The following is a 25,758-nucleotide window of genomic DNA, read 5'->3' as shown; positions in this document are numbered from 1 at the left end:
AGACACTGTCATGAATTATTTGACTAGATCAAGTATTTGACATGTAAAATCAATATCTTATTTGCTATTTTCTTGTCTGTCTCACAGCTCCCTGACCACATTATGTTTCCTTCCATCCATACGCCATAAGATCAGACCGCCCAAACGGGAAACCACAAATTAGAATTATGCGATTGTGCGTGCGCGTGCTCGCGCGAACGTATTCAGACACTTAACGTCAGGCTTATTCTTTATCTTCATCAAACATTTTAATGATACATACATGTATGAAGTAGATTGGGTGCAAATATACTCAGACATGTTTCGGAAGAGACTATCACAACACAGAAGAGGCCTTAAAACAGACTGTTAGCTTCATGGTGTCGAAGGTCAAATTTTATCTGATGATACTTTTACTGATAACATTTTACACAAGACTTGTCGGTCGCTAATTTACGTAATGCTTATGAGAGTAACTTTAAAGGAACAAGCAAAGTTGTTTTGTCTTTCAAAAGAATCTGCCAAAATATCAAAAACACTGTCCTGATGCACATGTCAGACACGAGAAAATCTCGCATTTTACCTTTGACATAACCTTTGACACGTGACCCCTGACCTCCAAAGCCGGAAGAGAGATTGCCAAGCATGTCGTGAATATCATCTCAGTCATAAAACTTTTTGTAATTTGTTGAGATTCTGTTAAAGCTCTGAGCATTGTGTCATAGTTTAATGACAATCGCCATCGCCAGTCTGTAGAAGAGTTTATATAGAACGCGGGACAGTATAGAAATCGATGTTCCAGTCAAGTGATATGCAGTGTCATGCTCTGTGAGAAAGGCTGACGTGTTTCAATGAGGAGGGACTTTTAGGGCGGTTGATTTGTAAACATTTAGCCACGGGGGATATCGCAGTGACAGAGTGCAGGTTGTCTAGCAGTGGTTTGAGTCACAGTCACGGTTTGCCACGAGTCATAGACGCAGGTATGTACACTAGCTTTGAACACGGTCTTTCAATTCGACTCTACACAAAGATTCAATGTTGGAAAGGGACCGTTATTTACTTATTGATAAACATTTATGCAGTAACGATTTAAGGATATGAGTTATTACTGAGGTAAACAGACAAGTGGCAGCTGTTCTGTAGCATAATTGACGCGTTTACTGATCTTGTGATCTGTATACATACCAGTAACAGTAACTTGACTAAAGGAGTTCATAGTATTCACTGAAAATGTATTTTATGGTGTTTGAGGTTTCTCAAAGCACAGGGCCGTGTAAAATATGATGTATTAACACAAACTGCTGATGTTTGCGAAGATACTATTCCATGAGAAAGTGAAGACCATATTGCAGCATGCACCGTACTTTAGATGCTGACAATCTTAGCATCAATTAGGGTTGGAAGTTAGATGCTTGGTTAAATTAAGCATAATTGGTAATATTTGTGCAAAATGATTTCTTGCTTTCTTGGAAATCAAATCTAATACAAATGTCTGCTGACAACATATCTTATGTGTAGTGACACACATGCTTTGTGAATGTGACTGACTTATGGTAAATGAATACAGTTACTGCATAGTAAGATTGACAATTCAAACACTGGGACACACAAACTGAAAAGGAATTATCAGTCTCACAGATGAGTGAAACTTTGTAATCTGTAATGTTTTATCTAGCTTGTTGTTAAATGACATTTGCTGATGTCGGATTAAAACCTTCATAAGTTCAAAACTAAGACTGACATGTTTATAAAGAGGATTACACATGCACTACTGATTGTATGGAATATTGTGCAACATATAATCTGTTTTTGTAGGTACTCACAGTTAATTCTTTGACTCACATAGTTGTAAGGAAAATAGGTTTCTTGTTGGGTACCATTTAGGCTCCATCGAAACACATGACATCTTTGATAACGGCCACCACAAGAGCCAGAAGCCGCTGCAGGAGTCTTGGAGGTCAAGTGATGTGTATATACAATACACTTGCATATTCAGTGAATGGAACCGTAGCCCTTTAGGAATACAATTCGTTATTCATGGTCACCAAAATCAAATATGAATGTGAATGTTTAAAAAATTTTATTTGAGCATATTTTACTTGAGTCCTTATGAAAGTGAGATTTGCAAGAATTGAATATGTACTAGCACTGCAGTAGTGCAAGTCATGTTAGTTTACAATGGCTGCACATGGTACTGTGGACTATAACTATTAGTCAATTACACACCAAATTTGAGTGTCATGTTAGATCACTATATCACATAGCAAATCAACAGTCAACATGGGGGTTCCGTATAGTGCATCAATCACTTAATTACATTGTACAATATTATATTGGCGAATAATTATTCGTTTTTGTTACTCAGTGTTCGTGATAAATATCATTCGCCACATAGTGTATTCGTTATACTGTTACAGGCCTAAAATTTTTTTGTAATATTTGTTGTAATGTCAGTATCAGTAATTGGGAAACTGTAGACTGCTGGTGTACTATCTCCCCCATTTTTTACCAGTTCAAGTTTGCCGACACAAACATCAAACTTATCCATTACTGGACCAACTTTATGGATAACAATTTCTTATATAACGTGGTTACTATGTTTTCATAGAGATTCTTGTATATCTCTCAAGCCTTAGATCAGTATTTCAATACATCACTTACATCCAAAATACAACATTTTGGTTGTCAGTACAGTGAACTGTGTTGATGATACGGTGATGGATGTAACGAACTATTTCTTGGTGTGTTTTTTGTCTTGGACACTTGTATTTCTTAGCCAAAATATTCTGAACTGCAAAATAAACATCACCTACCAAATGTTTTGCCAGATATGTTTTATGTCAAGTTTAATTATTTTTCACTCTTTAAATGTTAGCTAGGCTTGGTTCATATTTGGTTTCAGACTCTGTATGTGATATAAAAAACATGTCAAAACACAGAAACTAAAATAATGATGGAGAGAGTTTTTTGTGCATACTTTATGAGGATGATACTGCATGTGCATCCCAAGGAGTCATCCCTGTAAGAAGAGCCACTGCACATGCACCGAATCATTCACTGTTCGACAGTAAGGACATGCAACTATTATCAAAGGAACAGAGGGAACCAAGCTGCAGGAAGACTAAACGCTGCAAGACTTGTTGCAAATCATTTTCTGTTCATGTTCATTATACCGCCTGCAGCAACGAGTCTAAGCCACTGGATGTACAGTAGACTGTCCTCGCAGTGGAAGACGATGTTGTGACAATGTTCAGGCAAAATTGGCAGATTGTCCATCATCACCTGCAAATTTCTATCGCGGGGAAAACTGCACAGACAACCAATGCCAATCACCAGAGACCAATCAGCACCGACGCAGTGCGGAGGGGTTTGAGGCAGAGAAACGTTAGATGTTGCAGGCCTCGCTGGGTTCCGATCCTCACTGTTCAACATCGTCGTGTTCATCTTCAGTGGGCCACACATCATTGAAATTGGTGTCACCGGGAGTGGCAGACTGTAGTCTTCTCTGATGAAAGTCGGTATTGTGTCTCGATGGCTGATGGCAGTGTGAAAGTGTGGCGATGACGCGGGGAGCATTTTGCAGATGATTGTATCCTGGAAAGAGACACGTGGCGGAAGTGAGCAAAATGGTCAACATGAAGTACAAACTCGTCAATGGCCTGCACTCAGTGCAGACTTAAACCTCATAAAACACGCGCAATTCAGAAGAGGCTCAGTGATGTGCCTCATGAACCAATCATCCACTCCATGTACAGGCAATGCAACGTTGTTGTCAACGCACAAGCAGGTTATACATGGTACTAATTTTCCAATCCCACTGTTGCGCCTACCGTCATCATATTGACTTGAATTTCTCTGAAATCTGAAATTCGTCTATATGTATTGATGATCACACATGTCAATTTTGAAATCTTTCCAATAATTATGATGTTATTTACATGTATTTGAATTAAACTGATTACCAATTTCAAAAAGGGAGTGGTATATTTTTTAGCGGTTCAGTATATGTATATAAGGAACTTACTGACGATAAGGATGCTTATAGTGAGCTGACACAGACGTAGCGAACTGTATTTTTTTTCTCTCAGTCATTTGTGAAATGTGTAAATCAGAATGGACAAACTACTGTTAAAACGAGGTAAGGGGATTGGTTTATTTTGACAGCAGTTACCATATTGCTGCATCAGCTGTGATATACAGTGGTACAGATAGTAAGCGTTTGTGGTAAATTAAGCAAATATTTAAGTGAAAACTTGGTTCTTATGAAGTCTATATGAGAACGCTTGAAATTTTGTAAATAGTCAAAATATTACATGTTACATGCCTACAAACAAAAACGTCAAATTTTAGCTTTTATTTTGGTGGTAAGGGAGGTATATTGAGAGGTTCTATTTCAGCACATGAACAAGGCAACTTTGCAGTCTTTCTTTTTGTTTCTCATATTACAGATCAAATATAAATAACATTTAAACTTCATAATATTTTTACAATTGATGGAACATGTCCAGATACCCAGCTGAGTTCGACTGAGGTGGGTACAATTTATTTAATCAGTCAGAGGAAAATTAGGATAATTGTTGAACACATGGTGACTCGGGTTAGTATTGGTCAACCTATGCTTGTCATTAAATGTGACTTATGGCATCGGGTGGTCAGGTTTGCTGACTTGTCATCATATCTCAGTTGCATAGATCGATGTTCATGGTGTTGATCACTGGATTGCCTGGTCCAGGCTTGATTATTTACAGACTGCCACCATACATATACAGTGTTTGCAGAAAACCTGCATATTTGACACATATTTGTCACACAAATTACCTCAAATACGCAATGAATTTGGATGCTTGTGTTCTAATTTTCTGTTGTTAAAACTGCTTGGTTAATGTTTGCTCGTTACACACTGCATACTGCTGGAATGTTCGTGACTGTAGCATTACACACTGCATATTGCTGGAATGTTCGTGACTGTAGTGTTACACACTGCATATTGCTGGAATGTTCGTGACTAGTGTTACACACTGCATATTGCTGGAATGTTGTTGACTGTAGTGTTACACACTGCATATTGCTGGAATGTTGTTGACTGTAGTGTTACACACTGCATATTGCTGGAATGTTGTTGACTGTAGTGTTACACACTGCATATTGCTGGAATGTTGTTGACTGTAGTGTTACACACTGCATACTGCTGGAATGTTGTTGACTGTAGCATTACACACTGCATATTGCAGGAATGTTGTTGACTGTAGCATTACACAATAAACCAGAACAAACCTTATTGTTGATTCGTTGTAACCCTAGCATCTGTCAAGTATTGATTATGTGTTCTAGTTAATAAATCCAAATGCAGAAATGTGGCAGTATGAATTTATTATAAATTTACATTGCATTCTATGATAGTTCAGTTGTAGTACAATGCGTACTGAAACATCAAGATTGTTTTGGTTTTTTCATTGTGATTCAGAATATATGCTGTGTTTATACCAGCACTGGCTGAAAGATTGGTGATCAGAATATTGTTGATAGTTTTTTTTTGTTTTTTGGGTTTTTTTTTTTTGTGTGTGTGTGTGAGAGAGAGAGAGAGATACTTTGCTTAAAGTTGCTTCTCCAATATTTATATGTCGTCAATCAATATTTATTAAACAATTATCAATCTCTACTACATATATCAATACCCAGCCCTAGATACACCCTTTGCTGTCTGCATAGCCTTGTGGCAAGTCTAGATTTCCACAGCTTCAGGCTGAAAATAAAGACAGTATCAGGGCTCCTATTCAATATATATATATTCTTTTACTATGAAGTGCTCTTTCTGTAAAATATGTTCATTTCAGAGACTAGTTGTCAGTCTACCATCAACAGGACTTTAAATGTATTCAGAATGTGTTTGGCACTGTGAACAGATCTCCATTGCAAAAATGAATTGTTCTGACACCTGTGAGTCCATTCAGGTGTGACGTGAAGGTTTTATTGAATCGTTTGCACAAACATGGTGGCAATGGCTGTAAACTGGTTGGGTTCACAAATACAGTGATAACATAGCTTCTGTTTGACCTGACAGGTTTGTGATTAAAATTTGTCACTGCATATTTTTTTGGATATCATGAAAAATTGTTGTTTCTCAGCCTGGATCACAGAATTAAGGGGCGTGTGGTGGGGGAGCTCCAGCCAGCTTGAGGTAATGAGATTGAACCCACCTGTGAGCAGGCTTAAAAACCTTGGAGTCAACTTTGTGTGCCGACTCTTTCAGTGTTGTCCCTAGTGTACAGTACACAACCCTGTTGGTGTATGATCAGACGGTGGCCACATCAATATGTGAAGCAACATTCAGTAAACATGGACAAAGTACTGTGACTATGTTTCCCAGTACACCCAGCTGTGATGGTACCTCATAAGAATAGGAAAGCCACTTTGACTCGGTGCACCTAGTGGCTCCAAGAGTTGTATGATCCCCAGGGAGTTGGGATTGATGATATGACGTGCAGCTGAGATTGACATCCAGTGATTGAGGAAAAACAAACTGCTTTTGAGAATCTGAGCTGGATACCAGTGCTGTACAAATGTTTGTATAATGATAAAATTAATAGCAAAACATGGACCGGTCAACTAAGAGTTCACTCACTGTGTCTGTGTAGGGTATAGATGATAGACTTGCATGGTATTTCCGCACTATGTAACACCAATATGGATTGGAAGCAGCAGATGCACCCATTCACACATGTTCATCTGTTTCATTCTGATCGGTGTCAGCTTTATGAAGATATTTGTCCCTGTTTTTGTTCATGTCCCGGGGGGAGCGGTTGGGTAGTCCATTGGATAAAGTGTTTGCCTGTTGCCTCCTGAGTTGCAATCCAGGAGTTAAGGCCTCTGCAAATAAATTTTCAACAGAGCTTTCATGGATTTTGATACATATTTTCTATAGTTTAATATTTAACTTCAGCTATCATCATGATTATGTAGAATTGTAAATATTTTTTTCAAAACATGAGGCAAAAATCTAATTTCCAATATTTTCTTCAGTGTTTTCTTCGAAGACCACTCTGATCAGCAATGCAGGCTTTCATCAGCTACTTGTTTAAATTGTTTCTGAAAAATGTTTTTCCTCCTGACTTTGTATATTATCATTAATATAGAATATCTTTTTTTTCAGACACTGCCACAATGGCCAGTACGACATCAGCAAAGGTCAATAACAACTCAAAGGACGTCCTCACTGACGTTCGGAGCATGACGCCTGAGGAGGAAAAACGGATGAATCGCGTCTACACACGGGTGTTTCTCATGCTTCTCCTCGATCTCATCGCCTTCACTGTGATCCTACCACTCCTCCCGGGATTGCTGAAATATTATGGAGAAACTGATAATGTAAGTTCTGTCCCCTTGATTTGACAGCAGTTGATGTTTACATGTTTTCCCCATTGTCCACATGTTCTAAATAATCATTCTATGAAGTCTGTTATAGATATCCATATCAAGATTATGATTGTTATAATGTTCAACATGTGATTACCGAATGCAAGAGCAGATTGTATTGGTTTGCTCTACGTTACCTCGTAGTTATAATTCATATGACTCAGGAAGCGGTGGGGTAGCCTAGTGGTTAAAGCGTTAGCTTGTCGCACAATGAAGGCCCAGGTTAGATTCCCATGTAGGTATAATGTGTAAGGCCCATTTCTGGTGTCCTCCATCATGATATTGTTGGAATGTTCTTGAAAGCTCGCTTGCGAACTCACTCACTCACTCACTCACTCACTCACTCACTCACTCACTCACTCACTCACTCACTCAGCTAAAATCTTCCGCTTTAGTGAACATGCTGAACATTTTGTGGGAAGGTAAAATACCAGTTTAGGTAAATTTACATGTGAAAGTGCACAAGTGGGGATCTTTCCTCTGAAAATTGATGAACATAAGCAGTTTCACAAAAAATACCAGTTAGCAAGTTGTTTCTACACTGTGTTTTCTTTAGGTTGCAAACTAAGATTTTGAATAGCAAATTTGCAACCTCTAAGTGTTAATTTTGAACCTTGTATTGTGCAGCGTAAACTGGAAGCATGTGACAGATTCAAAGGACCTGTGACATGTTGATTCATGTCTATAGGCTATTTGAAGACTACAGGAGGATGTTGTGACATGCAGTAACTAAACATACCAAAACAAATCATCTCTTTTGTAGTCCATTGTGTTCCATGCATCCTAGCTGGGGATCATCCTTGTGATCATTGTCACTATTATTACTCACAGGTTCTAGCGTGTAGGGGTTCACTTGTACATCCTTAGCATTCACCAATAAATCCTCTGAGAAACATTCATATTTCATAGCTCCGAAACTGTTTCTACCATCACTGCAAGACTTAGACATATCAGCATATTATAATATTACTCTTGATAGTTAAAAACAGAATAATGATACAACATTCAAAACACAGATCAGTGAATGTTTTAAAAAGAAAAGTCTGACAAAGAAAACTTTGAGATGAGTACTGCAGTATGAAAAATAGATGCAGTTGAGGAAATATCATGTTGTGTAGATTGTTTTCTCCAAAGCTCTGTTTGTAATATAAATGCCCTTTGTGAAATTTCAGTTGTTGAAAGAAAGAGGAAAAAGACATAGACTCAGAAAGGTGTTAGTTTCACTTAATCAGTTCCTTTATGTTTTTGTATCTTTTTAAAATAGTAACTCAACATTTTCATCCACTACTGACAGCATAATTCAAGAAATGCAGAATAGATATCTCACCTGATAATTTACCCCTGCCATGAGTAATGTCTGTTTTGCAATCAAAGAGTGCATAACCTGTTTGGATGCTACGATTTTGGGCACCATGCATAACATCTGCTGGTGCCTGTAGATACACTTTTTTAGTGTATGACACTGAATAGCAAGGGGTTTTCCCCAGTTCATGCCAACTCACATGCTTTGAGTCAGGTCATTATGGGTCAGCAATAGTATTGGTTAACCGTTATATCGCAATTCAAACTTCGCAATATGACATGTTGAGGTACACTTTTTGTAAACCCATTCACCAGATACGATCGGCAATTTCGATGACCATGATCAGTAATTTTGGTGGTGATGTGTTTCCTTTATATCATTATGCCATGATAGTTTTGAGAATGTTTATTGGTCGTATAATTGCATTTGTGTGACTTTTGAATCATAAAAACGAGTGACTGACTGCCACCATGTACCTGGAATATTGCTAAGTGCGACGTAAAACTAAACTCACACACATACTCACCTTAGTACGGCCGTCTTGATTTCTATTGGGTTGAGGGGTCATCAGATGATTAAAGCATTCGCTCAGCAAACTGAAGTCAGAGGTTTGAATCCCATTTGGGTAGAATGTGTGAAACCCAGTTCTCGAGTCCCAGACTGTGATATTGCTGGAATATTGCTAAAAGCAGCATAAAACTTTATTCCCTAATTCATTTATAGTCATAGTATTTTGCAAACCATGAAATAATTCCCCTTTCCATTGTTCTCTTTCCAGACTGGCTTGTACAACCTGCTGCGGAAAACATCTTCAGGTTTCCGATCCTTGATCGGAATCAAGGAGGAAGAGGCTGACTCCGTATTTCTGGGAGGTGAGAGGCAATTATTCTTTGTATCCTGTCATTTGCAAATTTAGGCCCACAGCAGTGTGATATATTTGTTCTTATCTCACTGGATAATAAAAGAGTAACGCTATTTTTCAGGGCATTGTCATTTGCAGAAGCCTGAGGTCTTTCATTTACTGCCAGACGAAGATGTCAGATGAAAAGACTGAGGGCTTCTGCAAAAAATAGCATTACCGTTATTATAGCCAAAATGGATAGAATTTTTTATGAAATAAGAACAAACCATGGTATCAGTATTGAAGCACTGACTGCTAACAACAAACGATGGAGGTCACTGACGCACATTTTACAAATATTGAAACATCACAGAGCAAAACAGGTGATGTCGCTAATGAGGGTGACAACATTCGACCTTAACCTTTGCCTATATTATCATCTGCCATTTTTTTCAATGCTCAAGAATGTTTCAGTGCTGCATGTTGTAATTTATGGTACAATTGTTAAGGTTGGCATCGATAAGAAAGTGCATGATGGCACAGATACATGTGATGAATCTCAGAGAGAAATGTCGTCAACATGGAACCAAAGTTCAAATGAGCCGTAGGTGATTGAACATCAAGAGCTGAGCTACTTATGATGTCCTTGATAATGACACGTCATCAAGCAATTAGGGGGCATTATCAAGCTGATGTGGCCCAGTCATTCCTGAAAACATGAACATTTTAATGATAATTCTATCCATTTTAGCTATAATTACAAATTATCCTTCACACTGATACAACAACTCATGTCTTGAGGAGGTTTGCACTTGTCAGAGGGGCACACACGTCCCTGATCTAGACTAACAGTTGTCAGACTTCCAGTTTGTTGAAGCCTTGGTGGCTGAGTGGGTTAGACATCTGACTGTGTGCTGGTAGTGAGCTGCCTCCTTCTGCGGCTTTTATGGGGCTTAACATTGTTTACTGATATGTATGTTTATGTGGTTGTGTTCGGTCCTGTGCAGTCTTGTGTAGTCCTCTGTAAAGAGTAAGTTGAAGCTGCACTGGTCACTGACCAACATGTGTCTCGAGTCAGATCAATATGAATGCCATGATGCCTCGATACTTTTTGTAAGATGATACCGTTATGGATGCCTTTAAGACTCTATCAATATTTAGTTTTGAAAATATTGGTTTATATGTGTTTATGCATCATTTACGTTTTGCAATTGTATATTTGCTTTTTGATGTTATGAGAGTTCCAATTTTAAATTTTTTATGCACAAATATGTAAAATTAGAACTGAGAATAAAAAATGTTGATCTTTTGATCTTTTCAAGGCCAATTATAAAATATGAAATATTATTGTTCAAAATCTAACAAAATTTACGTAACAGTGCAGAAAAATTAGGTATAAAATCGTTATACTTATCAAGATTGTGACATGGGTATCGAGAAACATTGATTCATGAAACTTGTGTATCGGGACATCCATACACATCACATATCTTTGTTTTCCACTTGCAATATGTCTTGGTTCTGACCTTGAAGTGAAATATTTGTTTTTGTGGTTCTTTCCAGATGGACAGCTGGTGTCTCTGTCTTCATAATGCCTCTCCCAAACATTTCGTCTCACCTCAAAATGTAGCCATGGTAACAACTTTTTGTTTTTCAGGATTGGTGAGCTCCCTATTTTCCTTCCTGCAGTTTTTATCCTCACCAATTATCGGCGCTGCATCTGATGTATATGGGCGGCGCCAAATGATGCTACTATGTATGGTATGTCACTTTGACATCATGGCCAGATTCCTGATTTGACAAACATGTTTTCAGTATCACGAGATTTTTGTGGGACACATTGAAACCCAATGAAATTAACCAAGAAAACAGTGAAGGTTCAGAGAAATATCCTGTTGTAAATTTATATCTCACTGTGACTTCATTGTTTTTATTTAGAGGACACTCTGGCCTTAAATTTTAAAATTCAATTTGTATATCATTTTTTTAGGGTAAATTTTAAAATTTTAATTTTTAAATAATTATATTCAGTTCGTATCCTGACATATTTCTTGGAAAACAAAAAATGTCATCTGCACCCAAGTGATTGTATGGCTAAGTATAATATATTTTTCATTTTGTGTAGGTTGGTGTGGCATTATCATACGTCCTTTGGATGCTGTCACACAATTTTGCATTGTTCGTTGTTGCTCGCTTCGTCGGCGGCATCAGCAAGGGTAACATTGGACTCTGCACTGCCATCGTCGCCGATGTCTCTAATAAGGAGAAAAGGGGGAGGGGCATGGTGAGTTTAACAACAGGAACAGATGTGTTCATTATTGACTGTAGGTTTGTGTTTCATGGGCATATAATGCTGCACTCAACAATATTCCAGCAATATGGCGGCAGTCCATTAATAATTGAGTCTGGACCATACAATCCAGTAAACATCGTGCCAACAAAGTCAGCAGGCCTGACCATCCAGTTTCATTAGTCACCTCTTACGAAGTGCATGGGTTGCTGAAGATTAGTTCTAACCCAGAACTTTATGACTTTCGGTGGCTTACACATTTGAGGGGTATCTGTATGACAAGGTCGTCATATGAGCCGCTAAAAGTGATGTTACACATAAACATAACTACATTATGGGTTAGTGTCAATGTGGTTTAAGTGATGTAATACACAGATTTGTCATGTGTTCCTTAGGAAATATTGCTTGTGTGAGATCAAATGATATCTCCTTGGAGATATGACGTTGAAATCCTGATGAAATCACAATGCTATGACGTCAGTAACCTGATGAGATAACAATGCCATGAAATGGCTGCACTGCAAGTTTAATGGCAATACTGAGCGCAGAGATGTCCATTTTTCATTGAAAACTAATGAAGAGTGATTTTTTTTTAATGACAAACAGAATCTCACCCTCATGTCTTCTGATATCAAATGTATCAACACTTATTGATAAAATATAAATATCCTGGAAAACACAAAGTGTAACTGTCTCTAAGGTGTGTGATACACAGATGTAATAGCACTGAAAGTTCTGCATGTAGGTGTCTAAATTGATGTTGTACGCAGATTAACAGCTGTAGTTCATTGTAAGTGTGGCCATTGTCCTGAGGGTGGTGTAATGAAGCTGAAAACAGATGTAGCTAATGAAACAGGTGTATTTATCAATACAAGGCTACACATTGTTAATACCCCACACAATTGATGCTATTGACTCTGAAGATCTGGTGCGACAGTTTTACGGATGTAGAAATGATCTTGTTAAAGTGTTTTTGTCAATACTGTTTTGTGTTCCTAAATGTATTGTAATATGGATGACACGTGTGGCCTTATGTATCGCAGTTTACATTGCAGTAGCTCACCTGGAGTGATAATTTCTTAATCAGTTGTTATAGTGAGACTATGATCTCACCTTCAAGCTCAAAGAAAACCTCCCAAACTCCTGTCTGATTTTGAACATAAACACACTGTGTTTAATCATTAGATATTTGTATTTATGTCTCTTTTCCGAAAACCCATCAAGGACTAAACTTTTGTGAAAAAAAAACAATTTTGTTTTTGGTCTACTTATTTTTTTGAATATGACTTTGATTGGATGGTCTTGTAAGGTATTGGACCTATGAAGATCTGGGTTAGAAATGTCCTTCAGTAGCCCATCCTTGTCAAGGCAACAGACGGGGTGGTCAGGCTCACTGACTTGGCTGAAGCATGTCATTGTATCCTATTGTGTAGATCAATGCTCATGCTGTTGATCACAGGATTGTATGGTCCAGACACAATAATATACAGACCACCATCATATTGCGGAGTGCAGCATAAAATTAAACTCACTCACTCACTCACTAAATAAGTGAATAATCTTAAAAAGGGAATCCATTAATCTAGCCTGAACCACACTATTCTTGTTTCCGGGAAACCCTTACTGCAATGTTGAAGCTTAAATAAAATAAGTCTAGATTTCTTCACCCTTTGAGATCTCTGCAGCTCCTTTAAATTATAAATTAATTTGTTTTTATTATCTCAGACCTAGATATGTTCAGAAATTGAGTGTTACTGTAACATCAAAACGGACAATTACATAGATCGACGCTCATGATGATGATCACTGGATTGTCTGGTCTAGAATATTGTTTAGTGATGCATTAAACAACAAACAAACAAACAAACATTAGGTATGAGTCTGGCATCTTTCTGTTCGCAGGCTATGATTGGCATTGCATTCTCATTGGGATTCATCATTGGACCAATGGTAGGAGGAGCCTTCTCTGCCCTGACGAAGCACGAAACAAAGGGAGTGTTCTACATTTTGCCAGCCCTCTTTGCCTTCGTCCTGGCGGCATCTGATATTGTCTTCATATACTTGTTCATCGAGGAGACTCTACCAAGTTCTAAAAGGGTGTGTGTCCAGCATTTGAAATAACCACTGACCCGCTGGTTGTTATAGTATTGGGCTGGCAGTTTCAAATATTTGCAGGCCCTTGTCAATTTTCTTTTTAACTGGAATGTTCGCAATCATCCATGATCCATCCTATTACGAAAACTGACAGTTTCAGTCCCGTGTAATTCATTGCTTTCTGCATAGTAATGTCAACACCAGTTATTGACGAATTTAAACCTCTCTGCACAAATATATCATCAAGAAAGTGTCATGATATTTATCAAAATGTTGTGAAGAGCATGTCGTTATACTTACCAAATTTCGTCATAAATGAGTCATGGCATTTATCAAAGATTGTTGCATGTATCAGATATCTTCAGATTATGAGATTTTGTCATGGTATTTTTCGAATTCTGTCAAGGTTATGTATATGATATATTATGATATAGTCACAATATTGATCATGTTACATGAAGAGTTGTCATGGTATTTAATCAGCCATATGTGTTATTTTCCTGCTCTGCCAGGTACAAGATAAATCATATATATGGGAGAATGCAGGCAACTTCATCAACCCAAAGTCCATCTTTTCATTTCAACCTGTGCAGAATATTGGATCAGAAAGTAAGTGCCAACATTTTCACAAGATATCTGAAGAAACTGGATTTTTTAACTGAAGTGGGTTTATGGGTAGGATGAGGTAATAGAAAATTTGGACACATCCCAGGACTACTTTCAGCTGCGCTTTATAGTTGGGACATGCGTTAGTAGGAAGGTCTATGTTTATGGTTAGAACATAGCAGCCATTGTGGAGTCATCAAAAATCATGAATAGTCATGAAAAATATGTACAAGGATATGGATGGGTAGGTCATCAAATAATAATCATGATAATAATAAGGAATATTAACGAATCTTTATGGATGATAATGGGACAAAACTCTGTATTAAGATGATGAATTATTAATATTATAAAGAAACATGTTATATTTGGGATTACACTTTCTCAGTAAAGTACAAATTCTAGTACTTTTGGGGTCGAGTCTAGGCCAATGCAGGATTCGAACCCACATCCCTAGAATCAGGAACCCCTCTTCATCAGCACACAAAGTCAGCTGGCTAGCCCACCACAGCGGCTTCCACAGAAATGAAAGTCAGACAACTGGTAGTCTAGAATGTGGGCTTTGTGTACCCCTCTGATAGGTGTTAATTGGCATGACTCCCATGGCCAAAGCTGTGATTACACAATGCCATTTAAAAAGTGGTGGTCAAATATAGCATATGTTATATTTGGGATTACACTTTCTTAATAATGAACAAATTCTAATACTTTCTGAGTTGCATCCATTGCGGGATTCAAACCCACATCCTCAGAGTTAGGCACCTATTTGTTGAAGTTGTGGAGGCTGAGCTTGCTAGGTGGCTGACTTTGTGTGCTGGGAAATAGGTGTCTGACCCTGATGGTGTGGGTCACACATGTAACATCTCCTGTGGAACACAGTTTGGGATGATATAGGTAATATTCAAATTTTTTTTTATCCACAGGTAAGAGGTCCATACAGAGAATCGGTTTTGTCTATTTCCTGTACATGTTCATCTACTCCGGCCTGGAGTTCACCTTGCCCTTCCTCATGACTTTTCGGTTTGGATACAACAAGTAGGTGAAGTTGGGCACACCCTGTACTGAAACACAGGCAGTGTGCTTGGAGGTATTAAAGAAGGTCTTGCTCTACCAGTGGGTTCTCAATCTCATCTCTACCTCTGTGCTGTAATCACGCACTGTGTGGCATGAAATGTATGGTGTGGTGCATTGTGATTGGTCGAATATAGCTGTGTTCCGACTAATTGAAACAGTCAAAGATTGGTCATAGGAATCAGTCAAGCAATTGTTTACATTTTCTCATAATTGATCACAAAACACAAAACACGAACCAAAATTTTGATCTATTCTTATAGTTTTTGAATTTCTTGGCAATGAAACATATCTTAGAATGCCTGAAAACATCTAAAAAGACACACTTACTATACAGTCCTGTCTGAATATTGTTTGAAGACTTCTTGGAGACTCAAAGAACTTTATGGTCATGATGTATTATTAATCATCACTTTAAGGTAGCATGTTGTATCATTTTACATTGGCTGTGAAATCTACAATTGCAATTACAAAAGCAGTTTCTAGAAAACAGAAAACCGTATTATATCTTTCTGCAATAACAGCTTGAATAGGAATATCTTTAAAATGGTGATAACCAATTTTTTCCAATGATTGCTCGTTAGTAATAAACCAGTCATCAATGTGAGATTTCAGCTAAGACCAACACTAGCTGAATAACATTGATGTTACTATCAGATCGCTTTAAGTTTTTGGACTTTCACTGCAGATACATGTGTATTTATAATTTCTTCAATCTCAAATTGGAACACAATGTTTCAAGAAACTAAACATTTTTCAATGACTATAACAAGAATATTTTTTCTTTCAGTCGGGGACAAGCAAAAATGTTTTTCATGATCGGTGTGATCATGTTCCTAGTACAAGGTAGGTCTGCTCACATGTACTGTTTGTTTTTTTACTACGTATACAGACAAGAACCAGTGTATTATTCGCATTATCTCTTGTCATCAGGTTTACAGTTTACAGTGAACTACATTATCAGATTTGTCAGTGAACACGACTCAAATCCATTATGGCTTTGGTTTGGTTGGTTTGTTGTGTAACGCCTCACCCAGCAATATTCATGCTATATGGTGGCCGTCTGTAAATATCAAGTCTGGACCTGACAATACAGTGATCAACAGCATGAGGTTCGATTAATGCATCTGATACGGTGACATGTGTCAAGCAAGTCAATGAGCCTGACCACCGGATCCCGTCAGTTGAGTCTTACGACAAGCAAGGCTTAAGACTCTGACTCACTTGGAAGCAGCAGTAATGCAGTGTTTTCAAAAAGGCATCCAAACTACATTGTGCTAGTAGATGAGAAGCGTGTCAGCCGCCAAGAAACTGTCTATCAAGATTGATTATGCCATGTTTGTTAAGACAGGGGAGATAACTCTAATTCATGTACAAAGTCATTTTGATAACCTCATCACTACTGAACTGCATAGACCTCTATTTCACTGAAAGGGATTCCTTCTGTGTCAAACTTAAAATCTTTCTGTCAACACTCAAATACAGAACTGTAACCTAAATTTGCAGATACTTTGATTCATGGACTGCAGTAATTATCATTAATAAGTCTCATGTGACATCATTTTGATGTACATATAATGCCATGCCTTGCTGACAGGAATGTTCCTGAATGTCTTCATTACACTAAAAGTACACTAAATCCAATTGCCTAGCACTGACATAAATAGCCCAACATCACTAATGCGACAGTACCAAATTTAACTTTACAAAATTTCAAGTAAAACAGATACTATTAGCACCAGCTTTCTAACATCTCATCGTCTGCTTTCCTAGGTGTCAATACTTAAAGCATGTGCTGTTGTATAGTGATATGAAGTAACCAATTACATAATCCACGAAACAAGGTGACATCACATCTTGTGAGCACACAAAGGGGTGATGATTGCCAATTGCTTCTGTAAACAAAAATTTCATTTTCATATGGAATATTAGGCATTTTCATTGTGCTGAATTAATGAATAAAGTAATCAGTGTACAAAATGAAATCTTGCCTTTAAAATATGATTTTCGCACCTCTTATATCCACGAATCAAGATTGCGTTAGTGTATCTGACGGTGGGCCCCGTCAGAGTGGGATACTTACGTGAGTGTATGTTTACAGGTAATGTTGATTGCTGCAACAAGCCATCAGCTTTGCTAAATTCATTTCAGGCTGCTACACACGGAAAGTGAAGGCGGGAAAAGAGAGGTCTGTGGCAAGAAGGGGAATGATGCTTCTAATCCCAGCATTCCTCATCCTGGGAATTTCACGTTGGGAAATGTACAATGCGATTGTTTTCCCACTGTTTGCATATGGTAAGTCTCTGCGTTTGGCTTTGGTTGTGGTTACAAAAATCAAAACCAAACCATCGTTTGTTTGTTGAATGGAACACCCAAAACTATTGTTGTCAAATTAATCTTGCACAAGATTAAACTAAAACCTATTATGAAAGAAATATGAAGGATAATGTCTTGGACTTTTTGCCACATGTCTTCTTCCCTTTCTGTAAACTCATTACAGTTTAGTGTACTTGTAGTGTACTTAAGTGTAGTATTTATCTCACCTGGATGAAAATCTGAAAATATTGTGGGTGTCTTAGTTCATAAAAAGGAAAAATCTAGGAATGAGGGTTGATATTTTTATGAGCGTTTCCTTTATTTGCAGCCTCTCTGTTGCATGTAATTAATCTACTGTCGCATAACAGTAATACACTCAAATTTGTCTCAGGAAATGATGATGATGGTGATGATGATGATGATGATGATGGGAAATAATAAGAATGATGTTGAGGATAAAGTAGAAACCAGTACTCTAATCTGTTTTACTCTGTTCCCAGCCTCAGCTACTGTTGTGCCTTGCATGACAACTATGATATCTGTACATGGCGGGGATGACCAGAAGGGAATCATAATGGGCATCTTCCGGTCCCTCGGGGCTCTGGCCCGTGCCACGGGACCTCTCCTCTTCTCTTCAAGTAAGTCTTAAACTGCGAACATCTTTCCTTTCCTCGGGGCTCTGGCCCGTGCCACAGGACCTCTCCTCTTCTCTTCAAGTAAGTCTTAAACTGCGAACATCTTTCCTTCCCTCGGGGCTCTGGCCCGTGCCACAGGACCTCTCCTCTTCTCTTCAAGTAAGTCTTAAACTGCGAACATCTTTCCTTCCCTCGGGGCTCTGGCCCGTGCCACAGGACCTCTCCTCTTCTCTTCAAGTAAGTCTTAAACTGCGAACATCTTTCCTTCCCTCGGGGCTCTGGCCCGTGCCATGGGACCTCTCCTCTTCTCTTCAAGTAAGTCTTACACTGCGAACATCTTTCCTTTCCTCGGGGTTCTGGCCCGTGCCACGGGACCTCTCCTCTTCTCTTCAAGTAAGTCTTAAACTGCGAACATCTTTCCTTTCCTCGGGGCTCTGGCCCGTGCCACGGGACCTCTCCTCTTCTCTTCAAGTAAGTCTTAAACTGCGAACATCTTTCCTTTAATCGGGGCTCTGGCCCGTGCCACGGGACCTCTCCTCTTCTCTTCAAGTAAGTCTTAAACTGCGAACATCTTTCCTTTCCTCGGGGTTCTGGCCCGTGCCACAGGACCTCTCCTCTTCTCTTCAAGTAAGTCTTAAACTGCGAACATCTTTCCTTCCCTTGGGGATCTGGCCCGGGCACAGGACCTCTCCTCTTCTCTTCAAGTAAGTCTTAAACTGCGAACATCTTTCCTTTCCTCGGGGTTCTGGTCCGTGCCACAGGACCTCTCCTCTTCTCTTCAAGTAAGTCTTAAACAACGAACAACTTTCCTTCCCTCAGGGCTCTGGCCCGTGCCATGGGACCTCTCCTCTTCTCTGCAAGTAAGTTTTAAACAATGAACAGCTTTCCTTTCCTTGGTTCTCTGGCCCATGCCTTCTGTTCTTTCCAAGTACTGTAAATTACTGCAGATAAGCAAAATTTGAAGATCAAAAAACCATGTGGCTTATTTATGTGTAACACTTTCGTGAAAGTTATTTTCTCATGTGACCAGTAAGAAAACGACATTGTATCATAACTAAGAGAACACAATTTTGTCAGTTGAGGGATCAAATTTGCAAATAAATATCACTTTACAAGATGATTTACCTTTCATTTCTAATTTGTTTTTGCTTGGCAAATATTTACACAATGTGGTTTAACTTTGCACAGCTCACTCGGCCAAAAGGTACATGTTTTTACAATACTACAGATTCTAGTACATTTTGGATTGAGTCCCATCACAGATTTGAACCCACATCCTCACTGTCAGGCACCTAGTCGCTATAGCACTCAAAGTCAGACGCGGAGCCCACTTAGCATCACTGTACAAAACAACATGTGTACAAAACATTCTATTTGGGTCATTCTTAAGGGTCAACTTAGGGGGTCATCTTATCTATGAGATCGGCTTATCTGCAGTAATATAAGGTAAGTCTTAGACAATGAACATCTTCTCTTTCCTCAGGCACATGTCGTGCTCAGAGATCTCTCTTCTGGACAAGTAAGCAGGTATTGGGATAGACAACTTTGACAATATGCCATTTTCAGGATTTCTAGTCATTTTCTGAATTTAAAATGGGCCACTACCTATGGCCCCTGCCTTTCCCAATCAAAGTCAGAGGAGTCCCCTGGGACATGGCCACAGGGGTTCCTTTGCCTTCTTTTGTACTGTCCTCTGTCTTGTTGATGGTCCTGATTTACACATTGCTTTTTATGTATTGAGTAGTAGTGCACAAAAGATTGAAAATGATTATCAGTTGTAATAAACATATTTTCGATTAATTGAATTTTTTTGTTTTTGAACAACATACTTGAATGAAGTAAACTAACCATTAAATTTGATGAATATTCACGATCAAACATGCACTCAACAACATGTAAAATTTTAACCATTTTCAATGTTTAATTTCAATTCTGTTATCTTTCCAGTGCATTTCATCGCATTACAGTATTAGTTATAAAAAAACATTAATTAGAAAAAAACTGGGGAAAAACCCTGAAAATTGCTGATTACATTAGAGAAACATACATTTCAATTATTTTTGATAATGGTTCACCAGAAGTCCGACGATAAGTGATACTGAATTTGATTTCCGATTCCTAACACTGGTATCAAGGGAATGGTGATAAGGGGTTAATTCTTGCATTGCAAATACTCACAGACACCTCATGTTTCAGTTTCAAATAATGTTTCTAATGTGCTGAATGACATATGGCTTCATTTTCAGTTTTCTGGCTTCTTGGAGACAACTGGTGTTACAATATCGGAGCTGTATCACTCCTCATTCCACTTCTGCTGATATCTTCAAAGGAAAAGAAAGAGGACTAAGCAGCCATGTTTAATTTGTCGACCATCTTGGAATAGGCTGACACACATATCATTCTTGTTTCATCTAACATAAGACTGGTGCTTCAGAAGATATATATTGTCTTTTTTAGCAAATGTGAAAATTAAACGATAAAAGTCAGAACTGAATCAAAATGTTCAAATATTCAAAACCAAACGAGAGATTTTACCCGACACACAAATGTATGCATATCAGTACTCACAAATGTGGAGAATGGATGCAGAGGAAAATTCACTTCATCCATAGGGAGATATTGTTAAGTGTTTGTTTCTTTCTGAGCAGTTTCATACGTCAGTCCACATGATCAGTGACTCATTCCAGGCTCTCAAGCAATTATCAAAAGGTACAGTCCTCTACACTGTTGTTTCACAGGACCCTTGCTTTACTGTCAAGGAATCTTGAAAAAAATAATTAGGGGTTCAGGGGACCCTAATGATACTGAAAGATTGATAGTTTTCATGTAAATTTGTCAGATATTATCATTTGTAAAGTTTGTTATCAAGAATGATGAATTCATTACAAATGTTTTTTTGTGTTCTAAATTATAAAATATTCAGATTAGTAATCTATTGATATTACATATAAATATTTTAATAAGTCACATTTTCACCTCTTGAACTGTTCATAATAACATACTCTATATTATATCTATTTTATGTACAACAAATCTGACTATCTGAAATATGTATGACCATACTTTTTCTACAACGCATTTAATATTTTTACATGTGTGGAAATAAACAGAGTGTTCTTCTTAATATATCATATTCATATCAACTGAATTTTTCAATGATAATAGTCCAGTGATGACAGAGGGTCGATTTTAGATTTCTCTTACTTGTATTGGTGAAGTTGTATGTACTGATACAGATTCTGTTGTATCAGCTGTTGTATCGTGGTTCGTTGATGTTAAATTGTGTCAAACGCTGAAGATAAATAACATCGAAGATATAGAGACAAAGGTGGCCTTATATTTCTAAGAGCATTGCTGTGTTAAACCTTTATTGGAATGATGAATGACACTTTTACATACATTTTTCACCATATTTATGGGCCTAGAAGCATTCACATGTCATTTGATAGAAACACGTATAGACTCCATGACAGGTGTGATGATTTATAGTGTATACATGAGTTACTATAAATAGAATGGGGAATACCCAGTGGTAGTACCAAAATAAGTCTATCTGAAGTCTGTTTGTTGACCTTTTACTGTTCTCTCAGCCAGTTTGGTTTGATATTAAAAATTTGTCTCTCTTTCTTTATCAAGTATCAAAATTACTGACTTTATGTATACTGTACAGCAAAAGAAATGAAACTCTGGATATTGGTCATGTTTTTGAAATATAAGACAAAAACATGAATGCTTACTTTTAAATTTCATTTTTTCATGAAATTTGCGCTTCTTTTGCTGTTCAATCTAGATTGAAGACCCTTGTTTATGGGCTGTAGAAAAGGCTAGATCAATCTGAACTTTGTCCTGTTGTAATTATTTGTCAAATCAGATTTGATTCCATATATTTCTATGTTTATATTGTTTTTGTATTATTTTTCTTGTCTAAATTTTAGAAAATTTATTCTGGCAAATATGGCTTAAGCAACATTCTCAATAATCCAGGGTTTTCTTTCTCTATTATATGAATAAACACCCTGGACATATTTCTTCCATGCAGTTCATTTTAGTCAAGCTCAGTATACATGATGTCGAGAACAGATGTTAAATCACATTACATTCTGGTGACAAATTCTGCCATTTTGTGCCAGTCAGCGAGATCAGAATGGTGGCATCACTTGGCTTTAGGTCTGGTAGTTAGCATTTATTGTGAAATAGAGATATATTCCTTTGATAAGGAATGTTGTGATATGAGCTGGAATATATTATTGATATTTTTGTACCAATTTTCAAATACAATACACAGTATGCTGCCGTCTTTACAACTACCTAACATGCAATGAATGCCCTAAGAAGTCTTTAGTAACTGTGCATGGTCATATACCTTATGTGAAAGTCATCATAATGGCGCAGTTTGTGCCCCAGGGATTAACTGAAAATACTGCATGTTCATCACGGATGAATGTTTCAATATACTCATTTAACATGTTTCATATTTTTTATGTACAATGTTGTTAAAGGCTTTTTGGTTTTGGTTTTTTTTTCAAATTATCATAACAGGTCATATTTGTGACTTGGCAACAGTGATCAATTGTAAGTAGTTGTCTGTGAAATAGCATTCATTAGGTACTAGATGTAGGATGCTCTAATATACAACGATACAAAAAATTCCAAAAGAATTTATGCTAAGAGCTGAAAGGAAAGTGGTAGAAAGAGTTCTAATTCAGTTAATTGAATGTATCATCAGTTCTTCGGACAGTTTTGCAGACTCCTTTCCAGCTTATAATGAAAAGAAAAAGGAAGTTTTGCCATGCAGTGACTATTTTGACCAAGTTCCTATGAGAAGGAAAGTAGAAAATTTCAGTTTGTGCCAGCATCTTGCCATCTCTATTAAAAAAATCAAAACACGAATGTTTAGCCTTGTTCCAAGTCTGTATTGAAGACTAAGCCCATGGTAAGTCTAGATAAGCAGACATGAAATAAATCTAAAGACCCCAGTCTGCTGTTTATTGGGGTAGATAGTCGAGTCTGGGTCAGATAATCCAGTGATCAACATCATGAGCATCATTCTACACAGCTGGAATACAATGACTTGTCAACCAAGTCAGCGAGAGTGACCACCCAAACTTGTTAGTTGCCTCTTATACTGATTTGACATAGACACACTGGCATAAATAATTGTTGAGGACACCGTATACTTGGAGATGTTTTATGACACCATGGCAAATTTATGTAATGCTGTTCAATTTCATGAAGAACTTTTCAAAACTAAAGTCACAACTCCATATTATCCATTACTTCTAATTTTTCCTTGCTCTTTCTCAAAGCATACAAAACCAGAAAGCAACTGGTTTACGCAATTGTTTTGAATATTTATTTTCAGACAAGCTTTTCAAACGAGCGGAAAACAATGTGTGGCATACTGCATATGTATACTGAAGTTGATGAATATTTATAAGTAGTGAATGTAAGATGGTTGGTAGCATCTTGTATGTGTATGTCTGGCTGCCATGGCACTGATCAGTCTTCAGTCTTGACCCTGGGACAATATTAGCCGATGATCAGACTGAACAGCAGTCTGTGTGCTCCAGATTTGATCTCACAATGTAAATATGACAGGTGAAAAAATGCACTCACCATATCTTACTCATTGGAGAGACTGTTGTTTTATGGATATATAAAAAAGTATGAGAATGATATTTTTGGTGGTTGGTTTTAGTGGGAACTTATAGATAAAGTACATTGCCGTCTTCCATGACAAAAATAGCATGTCATTTACTGTTCAGTGATACAAATATTTATTATATAATTTTACTTGTATCACCCTGGTAACACGATACTGCTGTGTTGGTTTTTCTCATACACTAGGTGTAACTTGTATGTGTTTGTACTGTTTTCTTTAGAACGAATGCCATCACATCAAACATTTTTAATCATTATGTCGGTTTTATATAGTTTATTTCAGTATCATGTCATTAAGTAACGATAAAAAAAAATAAATAAAATTGTGCTATAATTTTTATCATCCAGTTCCGTGAAAAAAAATATGTATTAGTTGCTTATGACAACTGTCAATTTTTATGATGATAGAATAGGTAATGTTCACCATTCTGTAGACATTTAGGCTGCTCAAAAAAAGTGAAATGTTTCACATGCATCGGCGTGTCACTTTTATTTGTGCACTTAATTTTTTATTGCCATTTGAAAAAAAAAAATTTTGATTGTGCTGTATCCATTTGTGCACATTATAAGAATGAGTGTCTTTGAGAATGAGTGTAACTGAATCTACATCTCATTAACACATGCTAAACTTTCCAGGCTGTATTTCTGAGAAAGAAAAATAAAATTGTGTTTGCTCCCTCGTCACTTTTTTTTCTATCCAAAAGTTTTTAAAAAGTCAAACCGCACTCGTCACATTTGAAACACATGTGCTCAAGAAACATACAATTTTTTTATGCAGTCTTATATTTGTTTTGTAGCCTGAACATGGAATATGTTCAAATATGATATTTTATAGTTCCATGTTTTTAATGTAATAGAGTTTATATATGTTACTTAACACTGGTTTTTGGATAATTATTGATAAACAATACACTGATGCACATTTTTTGTCAAACATGCATTATCTCCCCTTAGTTGTTAGTTACCTCCCTTGTCTGTTCTTGACCTTGTTCAAGGCTTAAAGTTAAGCGTGGTTATGTTTGCAATTCACACTGATACCAAATGAGTCCATATGCTTATTTCCCTTGATTTCCTCTGAATTATCGTTTATGTTGATCATGATACTGCTTTGCCTAACATTGGGATAAATGATATATGTAGAGCATCCTTTAAAGAACCTTTTGTGATTTCATGTAATGACAGACTAAGTTAATCTTTGATGAGAATGTGATACGTGATAAGGGTTTAATAATATTAATCAAGATGGTATGTTTTTCATATTTATGCTTAAGTATTTATTCAGGAATAAATGATAGACCATTATAAGTTTACTACGTTTTTGTTGCTAAATATACGTTGCGTTGCTAAAAATGTAGAATATCAGTGCAAGTTACCCTGAAGGAATTTTGTCTCGTAAGTAATGGTTTTCTTTTCCTTGTTGTGGTGTTGAGGAAAGAGTGATGTAAATATTGCAAACAATGGAATGTGTCCGAAGAAATGCACGTTTTCTGGAATGAAATATAGACAACAAATTGTTACCTGATATTTTAATAAAACTGCCTGTTTCAAA

General features: G+C 37.2%; 1 protein-coding gene across 2 annotated transcripts; it reads left to right on the top strand.

Moving 5' to 3' along the window:
• Positions 1-672: 672 nt before the first annotated feature.
• On the top strand, positions 673-25,758 carry LOC137265949 (major facilitator superfamily domain-containing protein 10-like). 2 transcript variants are annotated; one of them, XR_010954954.1, is made up of 13 exons: positions 673-959; positions 7,130-7,344; positions 9,474-9,567; positions 11,194-11,297; positions 11,662-11,820; positions 13,729-13,923; positions 14,433-14,529; positions 15,450-15,561; positions 16,388-16,443; positions 17,749-17,892; positions 18,414-18,551; positions 20,795-25,262; positions 25,364-25,758. XR_010954954.1 is itself a non-coding variant. In XM_067801433.1 (12 exons), the coding sequence occupies exons 2-12, from the start codon at positions 7,141-7,143 to the stop codon at positions 20,893-20,895; spliced, it is 1,404 nt and encodes a 467-aa protein (XP_067657534.1). In that variant the 5' UTR covers positions 673-959; positions 7,130-7,140; the 3' UTR covers positions 20,896-25,752. The 2 variants fall into 2 exon arrangements, 1 of the variants encoding a protein (XP_067657534.1); XM_067801433.1 differs by having other exon boundaries at positions 20,795-25,752.

Source organism: Haliotis asinina, chromosome 15 (assembly GCF_037392515.1).
Source record: "Haliotis asinina isolate JCU_RB_2024 chromosome 15, JCU_Hal_asi_v2, whole genome shotgun sequence".
In the NCBI taxonomy this organism is placed as follows: Eukaryota; Metazoa; Mollusca; class Gastropoda; order Lepetellida; family Haliotidae; genus Haliotis; species Haliotis asinina.
This window is presented reverse-complemented; position numbering and strand designations above follow the sequence as displayed.